The sequence below is a fragment of the Dermacentor silvarum genome, chromosome 11 (assembly GCF_013339745.2).
Source record: "Dermacentor silvarum isolate Dsil-2018 chromosome 11, BIME_Dsil_1.4, whole genome shotgun sequence".
NCBI lineage: Eukaryota > Metazoa > Arthropoda > Arachnida > Ixodida > Ixodidae > Dermacentor > Dermacentor silvarum.
In genome coordinates this window covers 115322178-115339429 of record NC_051164.1, presented here as the reverse complement: position 1 = coordinate 115339429, position 17252 = coordinate 115322178, and the positions used below count along the sequence as shown (strand labels likewise).

The 17252-nt window shown below is 47.4% G+C and overlaps 1 protein-coding gene across 4 annotated transcripts in view; it reads right to left on the bottom strand.

Moving 5' to 3' along the window:
• LOC119432873 (uncharacterized) overlaps positions 1-17252 on the bottom strand; it is a 539288-nt gene that overhangs the window by 222428 nt on the left and 299608 nt on the right. For 3 of the 4 annotated variants that reach the window (XM_037700023.2, XM_049659198.1, XM_049659197.1), the window contains exon 2: positions 15456-15750. The exons of the other annotated variant lie outside the window; for it this stretch is intronic. In XM_037700023.2, coding sequence (XP_037555951.1) covers positions 15456-15533 — 78 coding nt within the window. In that variant the 5' untranslated portion in view covers positions 15534-15750. The remainder of the gene's footprint in view (positions 1-15455; positions 15751-17252) is intronic. 4 annotated transcript variants of the gene reach the window in all.

The following is a 17252-nucleotide window of genomic DNA, read 5'->3' as shown; positions in this document are numbered from 1 at the left end:
TTGTGCGTGAAGAGACTGAGCAACAGGACAGTGTTTTGTTCCCGGCTGTAAATCTGGGTATGGCAAAGGACGCGAGAAGCTTTCGCTCTTCGCGGCGTCATCTGATCTTCAACTACTGCACCAGTGGCGTCAATAAATTCCTGAAAGTAAGCGAGCGCTTAAAGCAATGGACAAAATATGTGCGCGACACTTCGAGAAGCAGCTTATTATTGATAGTTACTTCAGCAAAGACAAAGGCGATGTCCTACTAGATGTAAAGAAAGTGCCTCGACTTCGAAGCGGAGCAGTTCCTTCAATTTGTTTAGGGAAGCCTGGCGTAGCTCAATGATGCTGAATTCCAGGAGGAACCAGAAGACGCCAATGCGGAAGGACGGGAGGAGCTCAATTTAAATTTCTCTACAACTACACACAGTGCAGGTGCCTTTCCTTGTCCAGAGACATGCCGTAATGCAGAGAGAGAGAAAGGGAAAGAAAGATAAGGGGGTTAGCCAGTGTAAATACCGGCTGGCTACCCTGTAAATTCTCAGCCTTGCCTTCGAGATGATTCCCCCCGTTATGCAGACACATAATCAGAGCTTCTCTTGTGAATGAATAAGCAGGAAACACTGGCAGGAATTCCCAATTATTCTGTTTAGTGAGAATGTGGCGATTCTGCTCGCAAGAGAACCGGGCGACACGAGAAGCACCGCGAGAAACAAAGAATCAAGCGAAGCATCTTAGCACATGATGCGTGCTCAGATAAAAAGAGTGATAAACGTCAGCTTTTCCATACAAGCTTCTTTTGGCTGTCGTCTGTCATTGCTTGAGACCACCCGAACTGCCATTATATCGCCTTACCATTTGCTATAATTTTTCTTTCCGTCTTAGTTTCCGTAATTTGTTTATTTTCTGTTCCTGTGCCTTGTAAAGTTCCACGTGGGCCACCTGTAAAATGTCCTGCATTTGGCCTCTGTAAAATAAATTAAATAAAGTGATACATGACTTGTTTCTCCTGCTAACGTCACTCCGTGAACCGCAAGAACTATGCGCGCTACAGGCGTCAGGGCGTGCGCGGAGCAGGCGACAAAACGGATAGGCAAGCAGGCGCCGCGAGAGAATCCCCGCGCCTTTGCCCCTTCGGTTTCTTGGGCCCGCCTCTCCGCTGCAGAGTTTTTCCTGAAGTTTTTCCTCATTCGTAGCGCCATCTGGCGAACACGCTGTTAAGCAGGAACCGGCGTTTCAGAATGTGTCCCTTCCAGACGAGCGCAGTCGGCGCTCCTGTCTTATCTTACTCCGTGGTACTGAGTCTACTGACAAAGACAAGTCCCCTGGTCGAAACGTTGGCTCCAGCGACATTCCTTGTTCGACTACTGCTCGTCATGAGTCATGTTCCCATGAGGGTAATAGGTGACAGCGTCGATTTCCTCTCCTCTGAATCACTGTATATTTCAGTACAGTAAAACAGGAGACAGCTAGCGATCGAACACCTTACGATCGATCCAGTGACAGAACCAAACTTTGGGAATGGAAACTGTACCTTTCACAGTGCAACGGAAATAACCGTAGCGGTGGCGTTGTGAACTAAAGTATGCGACCGAGAGATGGCGCTGTCAGAATAAAAACTACTATCATCATCACGGTGTAAGAAGGAAGGTGATCCGACGGCGGCGCGAGGCGCGGCCACTTATAGCGTCCTCGATCGCCCGCACCGGTGCGCACCGGGGCGCCTTGGTGCGCACTTTCATCCTCGATCAACCGCACCGGTGCGCACCGACCATACTCGATCACCGGAAGCGCACCCGGTTGGGGCGGTTTTCCGTTAGCCCGTCTCGCACCGAGAAAATCGGCGGTGTGCCGAGGTGCAATCCCAGCAAGCACTGCGGGACGCGCGCGCACCGCCGACTGCGGAACCGCGCACGCTCTGGCCCGATAGCTGCGGTTGCACGGAGTTGACGGAGTTAAGTAGTCGAGATGTCGGCAATGAGAAAGGAAGCGCTGGTAGTTGCCGGAATCGATGAGCTTTCTTCAAATTCGTCTGACAGCAAAGACGACATGCTGATCGACCTCGTCCAAAAACAATGTGGTGAAAAGCCGCCGAAAGTGGACAGCTTCGTTGAACGGGTCGTCAGGCGCCTCGACGACACCGGAGTAGGGAGATTATTTGGCTCCCCATCTTTGTGCTACTAGAACTTGCTGGAAGCGGGCCGCAGAAGCGCACCGCGCTGTGTTACTGACAATACGCTCGACTCCCCGCGCGTGCGTTGCTAAAAACGAATACTTACTCGCCATAAAATCGTTCATTTCATCCACCGACATCGCCACATTATGTCTCTTGCCATTAACTATAAAATCCATTGGTGTGTACTTGTAACCAGGTATGTCGGAGCACGCAGTTTGACAAGGTTCGAGTGCTTGCCGCGTATCCTCTGCTCCTGCAAACAATAAAACGTGCGCGTGCGCGTTTTGCGCACGTTTTGCGCGCCAGGGGCAAAGTGGCACTTCATGCAAGCATCTGCACGAGGTGCAGTTTTGTCCTCGATGTTGACCCTCCGCAGTGCGCCACCACCGCGGTGCACAGCGCACCATTCTGGTTTCGGGGCAACCCCGGGGCAAGATGATCGAGGACGCTATTAGTGTGACTCTACGCACGCCGTTGCCGCAAGGGGCAGCACCTGTTCTGGGGGCCACTTTTTCGCTCGATTTGCTGGCGCTTTTATGGGCAGAAGTGCTTTATTTCGATGAATATATGTCGTTCGCCTGCTTAAAACGACTCTACTTGGTTGGAGGAACGTCCCTTTATATTTCTGCCGACATTCCAATTGATTCCGACGCGGCGAGCAGCGGTAAGCGCAGCGCGCCGTCAGCTCGTCTCTCTCGTGTTCGAAATGACGGTATTTTGACTGTAAGTGGCACGAAACCTTCTACCTGCTCAGGATTTCGCGTCTAAATAACGAAAAATTGCATATCTTTGGGTATGGGTGTTTAAATGCTGACGGAGGTCATAAATTATCCACTGTTGTGCCGCTTCTCCAAGGCCTCCTGAACACGTGCTGCCTCTAGCGGCGGCGCTCAATTCCGGTCACACGAAGTGGCCGCTCTCGCCCCAGCGCTGGCGCGCCGTCGGAGCACCTATCTTTTTACACCGTGATCATCATTACGTGGTGAGCAATATGGCCGCTACGGTAGCGGTTCCTGGGGTACAGTAGCTAGAATGTTGTACCTGGGGCTCGTCGCGCTGCTCGCTCGCTGGGGTTTTGCGCGTTTTGTATTCGTGTGTACTGTATACTCTAACATGACTACAAATATCTTTATTATGTCGCCAGGTGACCGAGACGCCTCAACTGGCAATAAAATACTTCAAACGAGTAAGCTTACATTGTTTATTGTCAATGGTGAATGAAGCAGTACATGCTCACAATTCTTGTACAAGTCAGGTGGAATGTTGTCCGTCACTGAGTTTACTACATACAGAAACACAGATAACCATCTATTTAATGGAACCCAAAGCTGAAATCGAGCGAAGTTTTCTCATCGTGTTCGGCGTACCGCTAAAGCAGGCAGAACGAAGCTTCATACCGATATTTATGCCGAGCTATCCTCGTACTTGTATTGCGTACAGTGCTGCTTGACGTTTCATATTCTCTGCGTTGGATGATTTCAACTAGAATAAAGAAAAGAACATTAAAAATTGCTCATCAAAAATGTACTGTCAGGAAGATAAGCTCGAGCTGTCATGTCCCATTGCTCTCATAACACATTGGCGAGAGGCATGAAGTGTGTGTGTGTGTGTGTGTGGGGGGGGGGGGGGGGGGGGGGGGGGGGAGGGACGTTATGCTAAAGTTTACAGCACATATTGTCTGCTCTTGATATTCTTCTGCTGCACGTACATTTAGTGTTCAGGTGCGGCAGTAAAGGCTTTGACACAAGTGGAGTACTCGTAGGGAAACCAAGGAACGTTATGGAGAAAGCAGTGCTTTCTGCAAGTAGGACAACCACTTCTGCAAATATTGTGTGAATAAAGAAGGACACTACATCAACATATAAGCAAGCCCAATTAATGCTCACAGATCCTTAGGGAAACAAGAACGTTATGGAGAAGCAGTGCTTTCTGCAAGTAGGACAACCACTTCTGCAAATATTGTGTGAATAAAGAAGGACACTAAATCAACATATAAGCAAGCCCAATTAATGCTCACAGATCCTTGGAAAATGCAATTTGCGGTTTCATGTTGAAAAAAAATCTCGGTATATGTATTCAAACAAGGCAAAGAGGTTGCAAAGAGATGAACACTTCAGTTAAGTAACAGGTGAGCAAGGGAAGCCTCAGCTTGGAGCCACCGTTTCGCCAAGCAAACATATTTGTGAGGGCCGAGACGAAGACAAGTTCCCACGCTGAGGTTTCCTCTCCTCGTCCACTGTTGATTCGCTGAATGTTAAGCCGAACTTATCTGCGAGTACATTTCAAAATCTTTTTGGGAGCACACTGTGCTCGGGTTTGTCATCTGCTGTTTGAAGAGCAAGAAAAATTGTTTTTAGTGATTTCTCAAGTTTGTGAAGTGTGAAATAGACTGGCCGGTTGTGAGAGCTTGCCTTTTCTAGCTATCTCTTATGATGCAGGGCTAGCGTAGTTAATTTCATGCAAACTGTACATGAGCCTCTTGTAGTAAACAAATGTAAAATAATGCGTGTATCCAGATCTAGTTATAATCCTAGCACTTGTCATGTTAACAACCTTCCCTTAAATTTTGTCATGTCATATAAATATCTCGGTGTACACATTACAAATAACTTAAATTGCACTATTATTATAGAGTACGTCATTAGCAATGTTTATCACATGCTCGGGTACTTACGGCGCAACTTTCCCAAAGCACCGTCTACAACTACAGCTTTACAATACTCAAGTTCGCTCGAAACTTGAATATGCATCTGCAATACGGGATCCTAGTCACGTTAATCTTATTACTTCACTTGAACTAGTACAAAATATCTCTACTCGTTTCATTATTTCTAATTATAACCGTACTGCGAATATAACCTCAATGTAAACCAACCTAGCACTTACTCCACTAGCTAATCGCCACAAAGTCGCCCGTCTTTTGCTATTTCGTAAAATTTTCCATCACACCACACTTCATGACGACTTCATACTGCGGCCTCAATGCATTTCAAACAGCGCAGATCATCGCAGTAAGGTAGGAATCGATTCATGTAACACAGAGTCTTTCTTTCAATCCTTCATCCCCCGTACATCTCAAAAATAGAACCACCAAGTATCGTAGCACTCACAGATAACAAACTTGTTTGCAAAACATTAGCTAACATTGTATAATCAGGAGAATCATTATGTTACAAGAACTCACTGCGCTTGCTTGTTTAACTCTACCACTTCGTAACCACTAACCTCTTTAATGCCATGTGGCCCTTAGGGTACTTTAAATTAAAAAAAATATAATAATAAAATCAAAAGTGACTGCCAGAGTTTCAGTCAACATGAAGTATCATTTCCTTAAAATTGCAATAAAATTGCATTGAGCGCTTTTGATCGTGTTAAAATTCTTTGCATTTTCATGTAACAAATTATCGTTGTGAGGGAGCACTGTGATACTTCGTGCTACTAACGCCCGTCAATCTTATTTGCAAAGAGATGATGACAAGTTTGTGCGTTAGCAAGTAGGAGCTTCCTACATTGTTTCTGTTCTGGTCGTCATGATTATAATGACCGGTAAAGAAACAAGCTGGGACTCAACATGTTACTTCTCCGATTGTCATAAAACGCCCTTGAAAGCAACTAAGCTTGTATGTCAAATTTCTCATTCCCGCTCGGTACGATAAAGAACTGTAGACTGCTGCTTTCCTAATAGAGCTCACGCCTCTCTATCTGGTAAACTTGCAAAAATTTCATGGTGAGGCACGTAGTTCAAGAAGACCTGTTGTCATTATGGTGACAGTTGAGCTTCTTGAGGCTTAGCGTGGGCAGCTTGCAGACCAATAATCTCTCTTTTGTCCGTCTTCCTGAAAAGAGAAATGACGAAGCCATGACACACATGCAAGCAAAAAATGGTGAAACAAAAGTTAGTCCCAAAAATGAACTAATCACGGTTCTAGTTGAAGTGTTCAGAAGCATACCCTGTGAGGATTCTGGCCCTTGATGTTACTTCCAGTGGTGACACGTTCACTGTTGACTTGTACGTCCAGAGACAATACAGTCCAAAGGGATGAGTCCAAATATGAGCAGCGTCTTGGAGGCTGGAGTCGAAAAAAGAGCCTCAATTAATATGGTGGAAGTGTGGGTGAGTTTGTGATTCATGTATGACAAAGAACAGTGCACAAAACGCTCAATGACAGAAAAGCGCGCGCGCGCACACACACACACACACACACACACACACACACACACACACACACACACACACACACACACACACACACACACACAACTGTTTTGAGTGTGCATTTCTTCGAGTGGTGTCCTTGTGTGAGGCTGTGCTTAGTCATGCCTCGATTAGATGACAATTGTTTCTGCCAGATACTAGTAATAAACACATTCATTTTATTATATCTCAAATGCAATTAATCTAACTGTTATCACCGGAAGTACATTTGTCACTAATGTGAGTGAATTTATCGTGGTGCAGAAACAGCGAAAACTTCATAATTTATGCTGTACTCATGTTAGCAGCTTTAGCAACTTGGCAAAATAGCAAGAGCCTGGTTTGAATTGCTTTGGAAGGGCAACAAATTTATAATTATTACTATTTTCTACTTTTAAGAAATGACTACAGGAATCTGTTTTATCCGCCTCGCACACAAAGAAATTCAAAGTTGAAAATGCGAAGCACTGCTTTTTTACTCACCGGCGCACACGCCCAGGGGCAGCAAGGTTAATCCGCTTTCGTGGGTAGTCTTCAAGCCGACTGTGCTCGGTTCCAGCGATGGATTTTCGCGCTGGCTAGCACCCCCTCCCCCCCCCCCCCTTTTTTTTTTTTTTTTTCAAGCAACACGTCATTACGCGGCCAGACGCGGCAGATCGCTAGCGGCGGAAGCCGTTGCATGCAGCCGTTATGCCAGTGAAACCGTGAAACGCCGCAGCTGATAAAGTTCACCGTCTTTAAACACGTTCGCTTGGTGGCAGCTATCGAATGTTGGACGCATAAACTGGGTGATATATTATTGATATCTAATTAAAACGAACCTGCGTGATGCTGCTCAAACGAAACTACCACCCCGTTCGCAAATATTACCGCCGTACAATTTGAATCGATAAACGGCACGGACTGCAATCAATACCAGTGGGCTGCTGCTGATCACACGTCAGTGAGGCCTCAAAACCTTTATTCAAGTAACACAGCACGGACTTTCATTAACCGAAGTCCAATAAAAACAATAGACTGCTCATTTTGTAAAAAAAATGACACCGTAACTATGCTTGTCGGTTATTATATGTACATTAATAGATCAAATATTGAGCCGCGTTGAGCGCCCCTAGCAGAAAAAAATACGAATTAAAGTATGCGACCAAATTATAGTAGCTCCACTTGCGCGCATCATGCTGGAACGCGCCGCGGTTAATTTTTCGCCCTCTTTGGCCATTTGGTGAACTCGAGAGTGTGCGGGGCCTGACAGAACTCACAGCTCGTGTTCTCGGCATTAAGCCCAGCACTGCACTCACGTTGAAAACTGATCAAAAAGTCTGCGTGCAGTGGCTAATCAGATCAGTTTGAGACAACGTACGTCAATAATTATATATACGCCCGAAACGCGACAATTCGAAACGTAAACCAACTCAGTTACTTGTGCCGTTCAGATCGTGCAACGTGGCCTTAAATTACACAACATTTTAGTCACGCAGCAAGAGAACTTAACAAAATTACACGGTGTTGTCGCTGACGTTCTCGCAAAATCGAGTCTGAGTGTCCCGCTCAAACGTTTGGCAACTTCCGCTCACTTTTGGCGCGCATACAGCGAACCAACCGAAAGGCAAATAGTTTCGGAACCGCCAAGTCATTGGCCAAGCACAACAGCCGCGTCCCACTGGCGCTACCTACACTACCGAGCATGGAGGAAAGAATCTTACTGAGCAACCACGGTGATTTTTGAAAGATGATTTTAAATAAAACATTGCCTCGATTTTGCCATACTTACTTACGCAATGAAATACTTATTTTCAGTGGTCGAACAAGGAATGTCGCTGGAGCCAACGTTTCGACCGGGGACTTGTCTTTGTCAGTACTGAACAAGACGTAATCACGCAAAAGAGCACTCGCAGGCCTAGGCCACAGAAGTACGCAAATTAGCTTGAATTACGGTAATATACATTGCCTGTTCGGGTTTGAAAACCGCGTAAGCAATGCTCGCCTGCTTTTTTTTTTTTTTTTTTTATCGCGCGCGAGTCCCCTTTCTCCTCTTGGTATGCTTCACTGCATGGTGAATGTGCTCGACCGCAATACATTGTGTATGCTTCACAGCAAAACACTGCTGTATTGTGGCGAAGCTGATTATGGGGGAACTTGTTCTTGGGCAAGTTGGTGCTTAGTCTTAACATATTATTTCTGGCGCAAAGAACATGAAGCAAGGGAACAGGAAAAATGAGAGAGAGAGAGAGAGAGAGAGAGAAGCGCCAACTACCAACTGTTATTAGCAGACAGACACAAAAAAAAGGACTTCCACGCACGTGCAGAGTACAGAATGCGTTACGTAGAAACACAGCATCACGATATCCGACTCTCGAAAAAGCACACTTCCGAAAAAAAAAAACCAATGTAATCGATGTGTCACCAACAGAAGTTGCCTTTTTTTCTGGTAAGAAACGCCTCCAATAATTATCTCTCAATTTGATCTCTGCTCTTGCCTACAATCTCGGCTTGCTCAAAACCAGACACGCATATGCAGGCTTTGCAATGTGCGGGAAGATATATGCCGTCTGCTTTACAAATGCTATTAGCATGCTCCCTCAAGCCAGTCTGATGCAGCTTCCCATTTGTCTAATATAACACTTGCCTCAGCTCAGGGGGATTTCGTAATTTGGATTTGAGCTGTAGACATAGTGCTTTATAGGTCCTTTTCAGGCCATCGAAGTGCAATGTGATGGCTAGTGCTTGAGCAGTTCTCGCATACAGTGGTATACACTCGATGCAATAAATACCATGTAAGAACAAAAAAGGCAGAGTGGCTGAGAGGTGTAATCCTGGGCTGCCAATTTGTTGGCGTAAGTTCGAATCCTCGCGGTACAATGAGAATTTTTCCTTGTAATTATCTGGCAAAGAATTTTGGGATTTCAGGGACAACACCAGTGGACATCAAAATGACCAGGGGAGTGAGCCCGTAATAGCAATTGCTGTAAAATGTGAAGCAGGGTGAGGGTACGCGGAGGGGTCGGGGGAGGCCAGGCATGGGCACTTGCAGGACACCACCAAGATAGGGATAACTACAGCATGTCAAACTCCCTCGCTGACTTTCAGCGGGTCAGAATGGACTTCTGGCCTTTTCTTATGTCAGCATCTGGGAATAAGTGGATCGCCATGGTTACAGACTATGTATCTTACGAAAGCACTGCCCAAAGGTAGCGAGATCCTTTGTCAACTTGAAGCTGAAGTGACAAGATTCTTTTACAGCGAAGCCGTTAGCTTCTATTTGGCCGGTATTTTTCGTGTCAGCATCCGTTCTTTGGAATCACGCATGCAACATACAGAACAGCATACGTTTCATTAAAGAAAAAGCACAAAACAATCATCCGAACCACATAATTGATGATAAGGTGCTCCTGATAACAGTGCAAAGCATGTGGCGCTCCCTGCTTACGTTTCCCAGTAAAGATTGTTGTGCCAGCTGCCACGCCGATGGCAGCTTGCGACGTGAGGAGTGACGTCCCTAGCCTTTCGTATATAAAAGAACCAGCCTAGCAACTGATTTCAATGTTGTTGCAGCACTGCTATGGCCGGTTGCATGCTGTCAAAATGACCATTACTTCCAGTACTCTAAATTACCATTACTACCATTACTCTAAAGCAATAAAGCATTATATACCACCTCACCAGTAGTAGCGATGGTTTTCAACAGCCGTGCGTTGGCTCCCCGCGAAAGCGCGCGTCCCTCGCCCTCGCTCGCTTTCACTCGCACATACAGCATACGGCCAATGAGAGTTTTTTTCTACTGCCGGACGCGACGATCGAAAGGTGAGCCCTTAACAGCTTCGCTGTAAAAGTAGCAGAAAGAGAATTCACAAGGCCATGTATTACTACACTAAAAGCACTTCCGGCCCACAGGTGTCGTCTGCTTGTGTTACAACGTGCTCCGTGTTGACGAGAGCAGCGCGGTCAGTGTTGGTTCTTTCTTTTCGCGATCACCATATGGTTCGCCCTTGTTGCGTTGTGGGCTGCAAACGTAGCGATCGGCGACATGTCAAGCTGCGACATCGTGCCCCGCTCAAAGGCAGGAGACGAGCAGAGTGGCTGCAGCGCACCGGACTGTACGAGTATATCCAAACGGCACCAGCATCTACGCGTTTGCGGCAGTCACTTCACGCCGAAGGATTACTACCACAGTACAGTTTAGCGTGTCCGGTATTCGGGTAAGCCCAAGTGTAATCAACGATTTACGTTTATTTTTTACGTGATGAACGCAGGCGCAAACGTGAACTGCTTGCACGGTGCAGCCACCTGGTGGCACAAAGCTCAACCAAACAGATGGCTAATATAGCGGTAACTAAGTTTTTTTCTGCTTTGCTGCTGGCTCAAATTTTTCGGAATAAGCGTAATCGTGAACACGTTGTCTTTTTTTTTTATGTTTAAAATCTTTTACACTTGGTTCCAGCAATATTAGCTCTGTATTTGGCTGCTTAAGCTCTGCGCCACCAGATGGCTGGACCGTGCATGCCGATCTAGAGTTACTGTATATGCATATACAGTAACTCTATGCCGATCAGGCCGCTCACGTAGGGCGCATATACAGTAACTCTATGCCGATCAGGGCGCTCACGTATGTCTACGAAGCTCCTTCATCACACCAGAATGAAGGGGCTTTAGTTCACGCCTCTGCCTATCCGTCAAAACACCCAGCTCGCCTGGCATTATCGGAATACGGGACACGCTCGGCGCTGCGACAGAACGCTCGCAACGCACGCTGCTTGATCGCTCTCGCTGGGGATCGACGGCCAGGCGGCTAGCGAGAGGTTGGAGATTTAGTTGGAGAGCCTTCGCGCGCTGGCTCCAAGATAACCGGAAGTAGACGACATCACGTCACAACATGACGTAGAGCCAGCGAAAGCGGAGCTTAGCACCGATCACTCGGCGAACGAGTTGAGGAGGAAATGCATGGCTAGGGAGGAGCGCTAACCTTTCCTTTCTCAAACAAACCACTTAGTAGTAGTAGGATAACTTGTAATCGTCCGTAGCTCTCTTAATATGAGGCGCTTCACTTAAATTGTAACTCGAATGTTTTATGTTTTACTGTAGATGTACCCTACGCGTCTACAAAATTTGTCCGAACCGTTTCAGGGACCCCTTAAGGGCCCCGTGTCGTAGAAAATCCGGCGTCGATATCGGCGTGGGTGTCAGCGTTCGCGGCGGAGAAAATCATCCCCAACCACCCCGACCGCGCAGGCCCTCTGCGTGGCGCAAGGTGTCAGTGAAGGAGAAAATCAATTCCGAACCACCCCGACCGCGCAGGCCCACCGCGTGGTCAGTGGTGTTAGCGAACAAAAATTGAATTTCTCACAGTGAAATCCGTCAGAAAAATGGTAAAGTACGACTTAACCACAACCTACGGACATGGTGGCATCGTATTGTAATTTGAATGCACGATAAAACATAATTCTGTTACGAGGAAACTCAAACACAAACCCCTTTTCCAGCATTTCTACCATACCAAGAGCGGCGCGCTCAGGTAGATTACTTGCGAAAATCCTATCCAGATGACGCTCACATCCTCGGCAGGTTAGGGTGCCTCGATGCCAGCGCCGCCGTTCAGGGTGGTGCCAACCTTTGACCGCACCCGCGCCGCCGCTTTCTCGCTGCGACGCCATCTTGAGTCACAGCGAGCGGTTGCGAGTGCTTGGTGCGGGTGCTTAGTTCGAGACACAGTGCGCGCGGATGCTTCGCTGACGCTTCTACTTGCTGGACAGTGTTCAGCCGCATGAATGACAAGCTTGTCAAGTGCATCGAGTCGGCATGACGGGCTGTTGTGTTCCCAAGTGCACCGGATCGAAGCGTAAAGGGCTTCGTTGTTTACGCTTCCCCCGGGACTCGGAGCGAAGGAAGAGATGGGAAGCCCAAGTAAAGCGGTATCACTGGAAGGCAACGGATAGCTCCTACATTTGCGAGGTAAGTGTCAAGAAAGTTTAGACTATCGCATCGTGTTTGTCATTTAAATAAGAAAGTATTCTCTGATCCTCGCTCACGTACCTACGTTCGCTCACGAACTAAGCACTGCACCGATGCTGAGTAGCCTATGGTTTGCGAGCGCGCGTCGCATAGGCTTTTGCCGTTTTGATCGGCGCAGTCTATGCGAGTAGTACCCTTATTTTAAGAACTGACGAAAATGCTTCGCCGCGAAATAGCCTTACATTAGCTACAAATCATCATGTAAACCACCTATTTTACTTTTTCACGGGAAGCACACATTGTGTGTCTCTTGTTTTTTTTTTTTTTTTTCCCTCAGTTTCTTTTTTCGCTACTCGTTATTTGGTACTAAAGAACGCAGTGCTTCTTCTGGGGAGAGCGGCTGTTGTGTACGTGGCAAGCGAAGCATTGTGATTTTCTCTATTCTCAGCATATATCTTGCGGATCTCAGGTTGTTACGTTATATAGCTGATTTTTTAGACGAATATATTTGTAGCGTGGTGCTCGTAAGCCGATGGTCATTCGTGCTCATTCCCGATCGTAGTGGGTACTGTGACGGTCTTTAAATGCCTGTGCACGGTATACCCAGGTGTAGTAGAGTTAAGGGGCATCATGGCACTAAAATGTTTCGGCGCTTTCTGGCATGGTGTCTGTTGTAGCCTGTGCATTTCTTCGAAACGTGTGAAGCGAGGTAATACAGCATTACTTCTGCGAAAATTTATTTTTAAGCACTGTAATGGGTTCTCTGTATTTACAAGGCAACTTTTCATATCAATAATCACTTTTGTTGTTTTACTTGTACTTAGAAACACTTTGAAGAGGACCAGTACGAGGGAAATCGACAGGATGGGCGCCGTCTGTTAAAGTCAACAGCCCTACATCATCATGGACTATATTTTCGAAGTGAAAAATATTGCTAATCTGTATTTGACTGTCTTAGTTTCATTTACGGTTTTTGTACGCGATATGTATGCAGTGTTGTTTATTTTTTCAATGTAGTTATCAGTGTTCTAATGGTTATTTATAAAATGTTCTGTACTCGCCATCGATGTGTTTGGCTGATGCGACGTATTCGATGGTAGCTGATGTATTCTGGCTGGATATCTTGATTAATATTACCCGCGGTTGCGTTTTCTTGTTTGCATTCTTGTTTTCGATTTATATTGTGTGTAATAAGGTTGACGTACTCACTTGAACCCCCCCCCCCCCAATGTAATGAATAAATAAAAAAAACTCTCACTAATCCCGAATTGTGTGTGTCGAGCCTACCTTGCGATTTTTTTTTTATCTCGTCTTTCAACATAACCTTCAGGCGCCACACAGTACATATAGTTTTCATGTACATATCTCTTTCATGATTGATTGTACTAGACATTATAAGTAAATGTATTTTGTGCATCGTTTGCTTTCTTGTGTGCACTACGCAAGATTGACACAGACAAGTTACGTTACATGTTTCTCTACAGCACTAACTAAACCTTACTTTCACATCGCAGTTATTTTTACACCAGCTTAATCCTGTCAGCACACAGTTTTGTGGGCAAAAAAAAGCAAAATTGCGCGTAGATATCGTCAAATAATTGCAACGAACGCGAAGAGCACGCGCAACGCAAGGGAAACTAACCGCCGTGGCCGAGTGGCTGGCTACGGTAAAGGAGGCGTGACGTGTAAACCAAAACACAACAGCGAAAAAGAAAAACTTCCACACACAGGGGGTCGCAAACCTTATATACCAAGCATCGAAGCGCAGAAAAAAAATAGTGCGTATTTCAGACATACACACGGCATATTAAATGTAAATTGAATTAGGCAACTTGGGGCATGCTCCCGGCGCCATACATTTACGTCTTGGACCTTCGACGAGTTAACGGCTATTGGTTATAAAGATGTGCAGATGCGATACCGATAAAAAAAATCCTTATCAAGGCAAAGCACTTGGAAGTGCGCCGCGAGTAACACTATCTATGAACGCAAGCGTAGCTGAGTCTCAGCTCGTGTGACTCACTATGGCGGCGCTGGGCATCGAGGCACCCTACGGCAGGTCAAATTGGGACTTAGCCTGCCTAATGCGTTTTGGACGCGCGCGCGCGTCGGGGCAATAGCAAACAATTAACAAAATAATAAAAAAGGGTCCTAGGGCCTTCAAATTTTAATATAAGACGACTTATATTGCCCCTGGAAAAACGTCTTCCCAGCAATGCATTTCTGTTTTAAAAGTGAAGCCGACTTTAAGGGGATCGGTGTAAGCTTTCCCACGTTCTGTGTTTAAGGGGATCGGTGTAAGCTTTCCCACGTTCTGTGTTTTCATCCACTTTCATTTCCATTAATTTATCATTTGTTTAATTAAATTATTGAGTACAAGTAACTTACCCTATGTTGTTCTTGGTATCCATGTTTGTTGGCTTCCTATGATATAATTAATAAAATCGGGCCCCTCGGTTCCCTGTCTTCTCGTTCATTACATAACGAGGGTCTCGAGTACGGACAACATTGATGCCTTCAGGTAGCATATGTGGGTTTATTGACATGCTGCCTCCACCCAAAAAGATCACGTACTCGTGACGCCTGCGGCAGAAAAGGATTTTCCACATCCGCCGCCAAGGTTTGTGAGTGGTGGCGCTGGCTAACACTCCCACGGTTAGTTCTAGTAGTAAAACATAAATAGCGCAGAAAGTGGATGGAAAAACGGCGCCATGGTAGCTCAATGGTAAGAGCATCGCATGCGTAATGCGAAGACGTGGGGTCGTTCCCCACCTGCGGCAAGTTGTTTTTTCATCCACTTTAATTTCCATTAATTTATAATTTCTTTAATTCAATTAGTGAGTACAAGTAATCTCCCCTATGTTGTTCTTGGTGTCTATGTTTGTTGGCTTTCTATGATATATATATATATGTATAGTGTAGTATATGTATGTATGTATGTATGTATGTATGTATGTATGTATGTATGTATGTATGTATGTATGTATGTATGTGTGTGTGTGTGTGTGTGTGTGTGTGTGTGTGTTGTGTGTGTGTGTGTGTGTGTGTGTGTGTGTGTGTGTGTGTGTGTGTGTGTGTGTGTGTGTGTGTGTGTGTGTGTGTGTGGAATGAGACAGGGAGAGTGCTGCAGTCAAAGACCTTACGGTCGTGGCTCACCTGGTCGAGGATGATGCGGCGCCTCTCGCGTTCCAGCTGCTGCTGCTCGAACTCGTCCAGGGAGAAATCCTCGTCCATGGTGCTGCGCTGGCTGGAGCCCAGCAGCGCCCAGACACGGCGCCACAGGCCTGCTCTGCTCTGGGCCCCGGTGGCGCCTTGGTACGGCGCCGCGGGCCGCCGGTGGAGTGGCGGCTGCCGCCGAGCGAAGCGCGGGCGCTCGCGGCTCTCCAGGCTCGACTTGGGCCGCACCCGTCTCAAAGCGGGCCGAACGCGGAGCCCATGGATCGTGGGGCCCCTGCGACGTGATCGGGGTTGCTTGTCATTGGGCGTGTTGGTCACTATGAGCGCAGCAGCAAGCAATCAACGGAGACAAACAAACACTGCGATATTGCACTGCGTTTTTGACAGACAGACAGACAGACAGACAGACAGACAGACAGACAGACAGACAGACAGACAGACCGATTCTCAGTGGCAAATGTTCGCCAAGAAATGCTTCGCATTTAAAAAAAATTCGGTAGAACCGACCCCGGTTATACTATCGAAGAGTGTGTTTAGCATGCTTTGGGAGTGTGGTTGTTGTGGCACTATGTTGTACTATGTGTTATGGGTGGTGTTACGGTGTTATGCATGGAGCCAGAACCAGACTCCGGCAGATAGTGACGGTGCGCCCACTTGGCTTCGTTGCTTTTGCAGCCAAACGCACTGCGCGTCTAATTCCATACAAAAAACTGTCAGCCATTCCACTGCCTTCCTTCTCCAACCCAGTGGAAGGGCGATCGTGTAACGAAGACGTGATCGTGTAATTGGTTATTTGAACTACTAAAGAATGAGAAATATATATAATCCGGTGGTTTTCATTTATTTAGTCACCACGGGGACCATGGCCTTATGGTAGCTACGGTACACCCCCATAGGGTGCACGGCAAAGGTTGGCACGTTCTTCATAAACACGTCACCAACGCCGCGAGCGTTCGGTGCGAACGTGAGCAAAACGCCGCCGCCGTCAACAATTCTGCGCGTTGTTTGTGTCACCGCACACAACCGCTGTCAAAACGCTGGCGTGAGCAAGCGCGCCAGCAGAAGCGAGCGAAGGTTCATGTGGTCTATCGCTTCAACGGAATCTGAGCGGCGAAAGCACAGCGCATACTGTAGGAGCCGTGTAGGAGCCGGCGCGTAGGAGCCGTGTTGCAGATCGCTTATAAGCTACGGTGCGCGCGACCGCCCGGCGCCGCGCAAAGTACAAGTTGCAGAGCAGAAGCCGCAACCCCTCCCTCCCGCGCTGCCTTCCCGCTACATGTCCTCCTTTCGCGTGGGACATTGGGTCGCCAGTTCCCCTTGCGCCCGGTCGCAAGATACGCATTTGGTGCCGCAGCTAAACGTCGCCTGCCCTCCCGTCCCCCCACGGCCTTTCGCGCGACGGAAGAAGTGGCGTTTGCTCTCCGCCGTGCGTTCGCTCCCCGTGAAAGCGCGCGTCCCTCGCGCGCTTTCACTCGCACATACAGCATACGGCCTCCCCGTATGCGCATCCTCCTCCCCCTCCTCTCCTTGTCTCCTCTCCTCTCTCCTCCCCCTCCTCTCCTGGTCTCATCTCTCCTCTCGGCATTCCTCCTCTCCTCTCCGACGCTCGTCTCTGGATTGCGCAACGAATGGCAACCCTGCGGCTCTGCACGCGATAATGCGAAGCAGCTTAGGTTAGAGGCGCGACGGTAGGCGCCCCAGATGCACCGGCAACAGTCACCAACGCCGCCCACCGAACGCACGCAAAACGCCGACGGCGTCGACAACAGTTCTGCG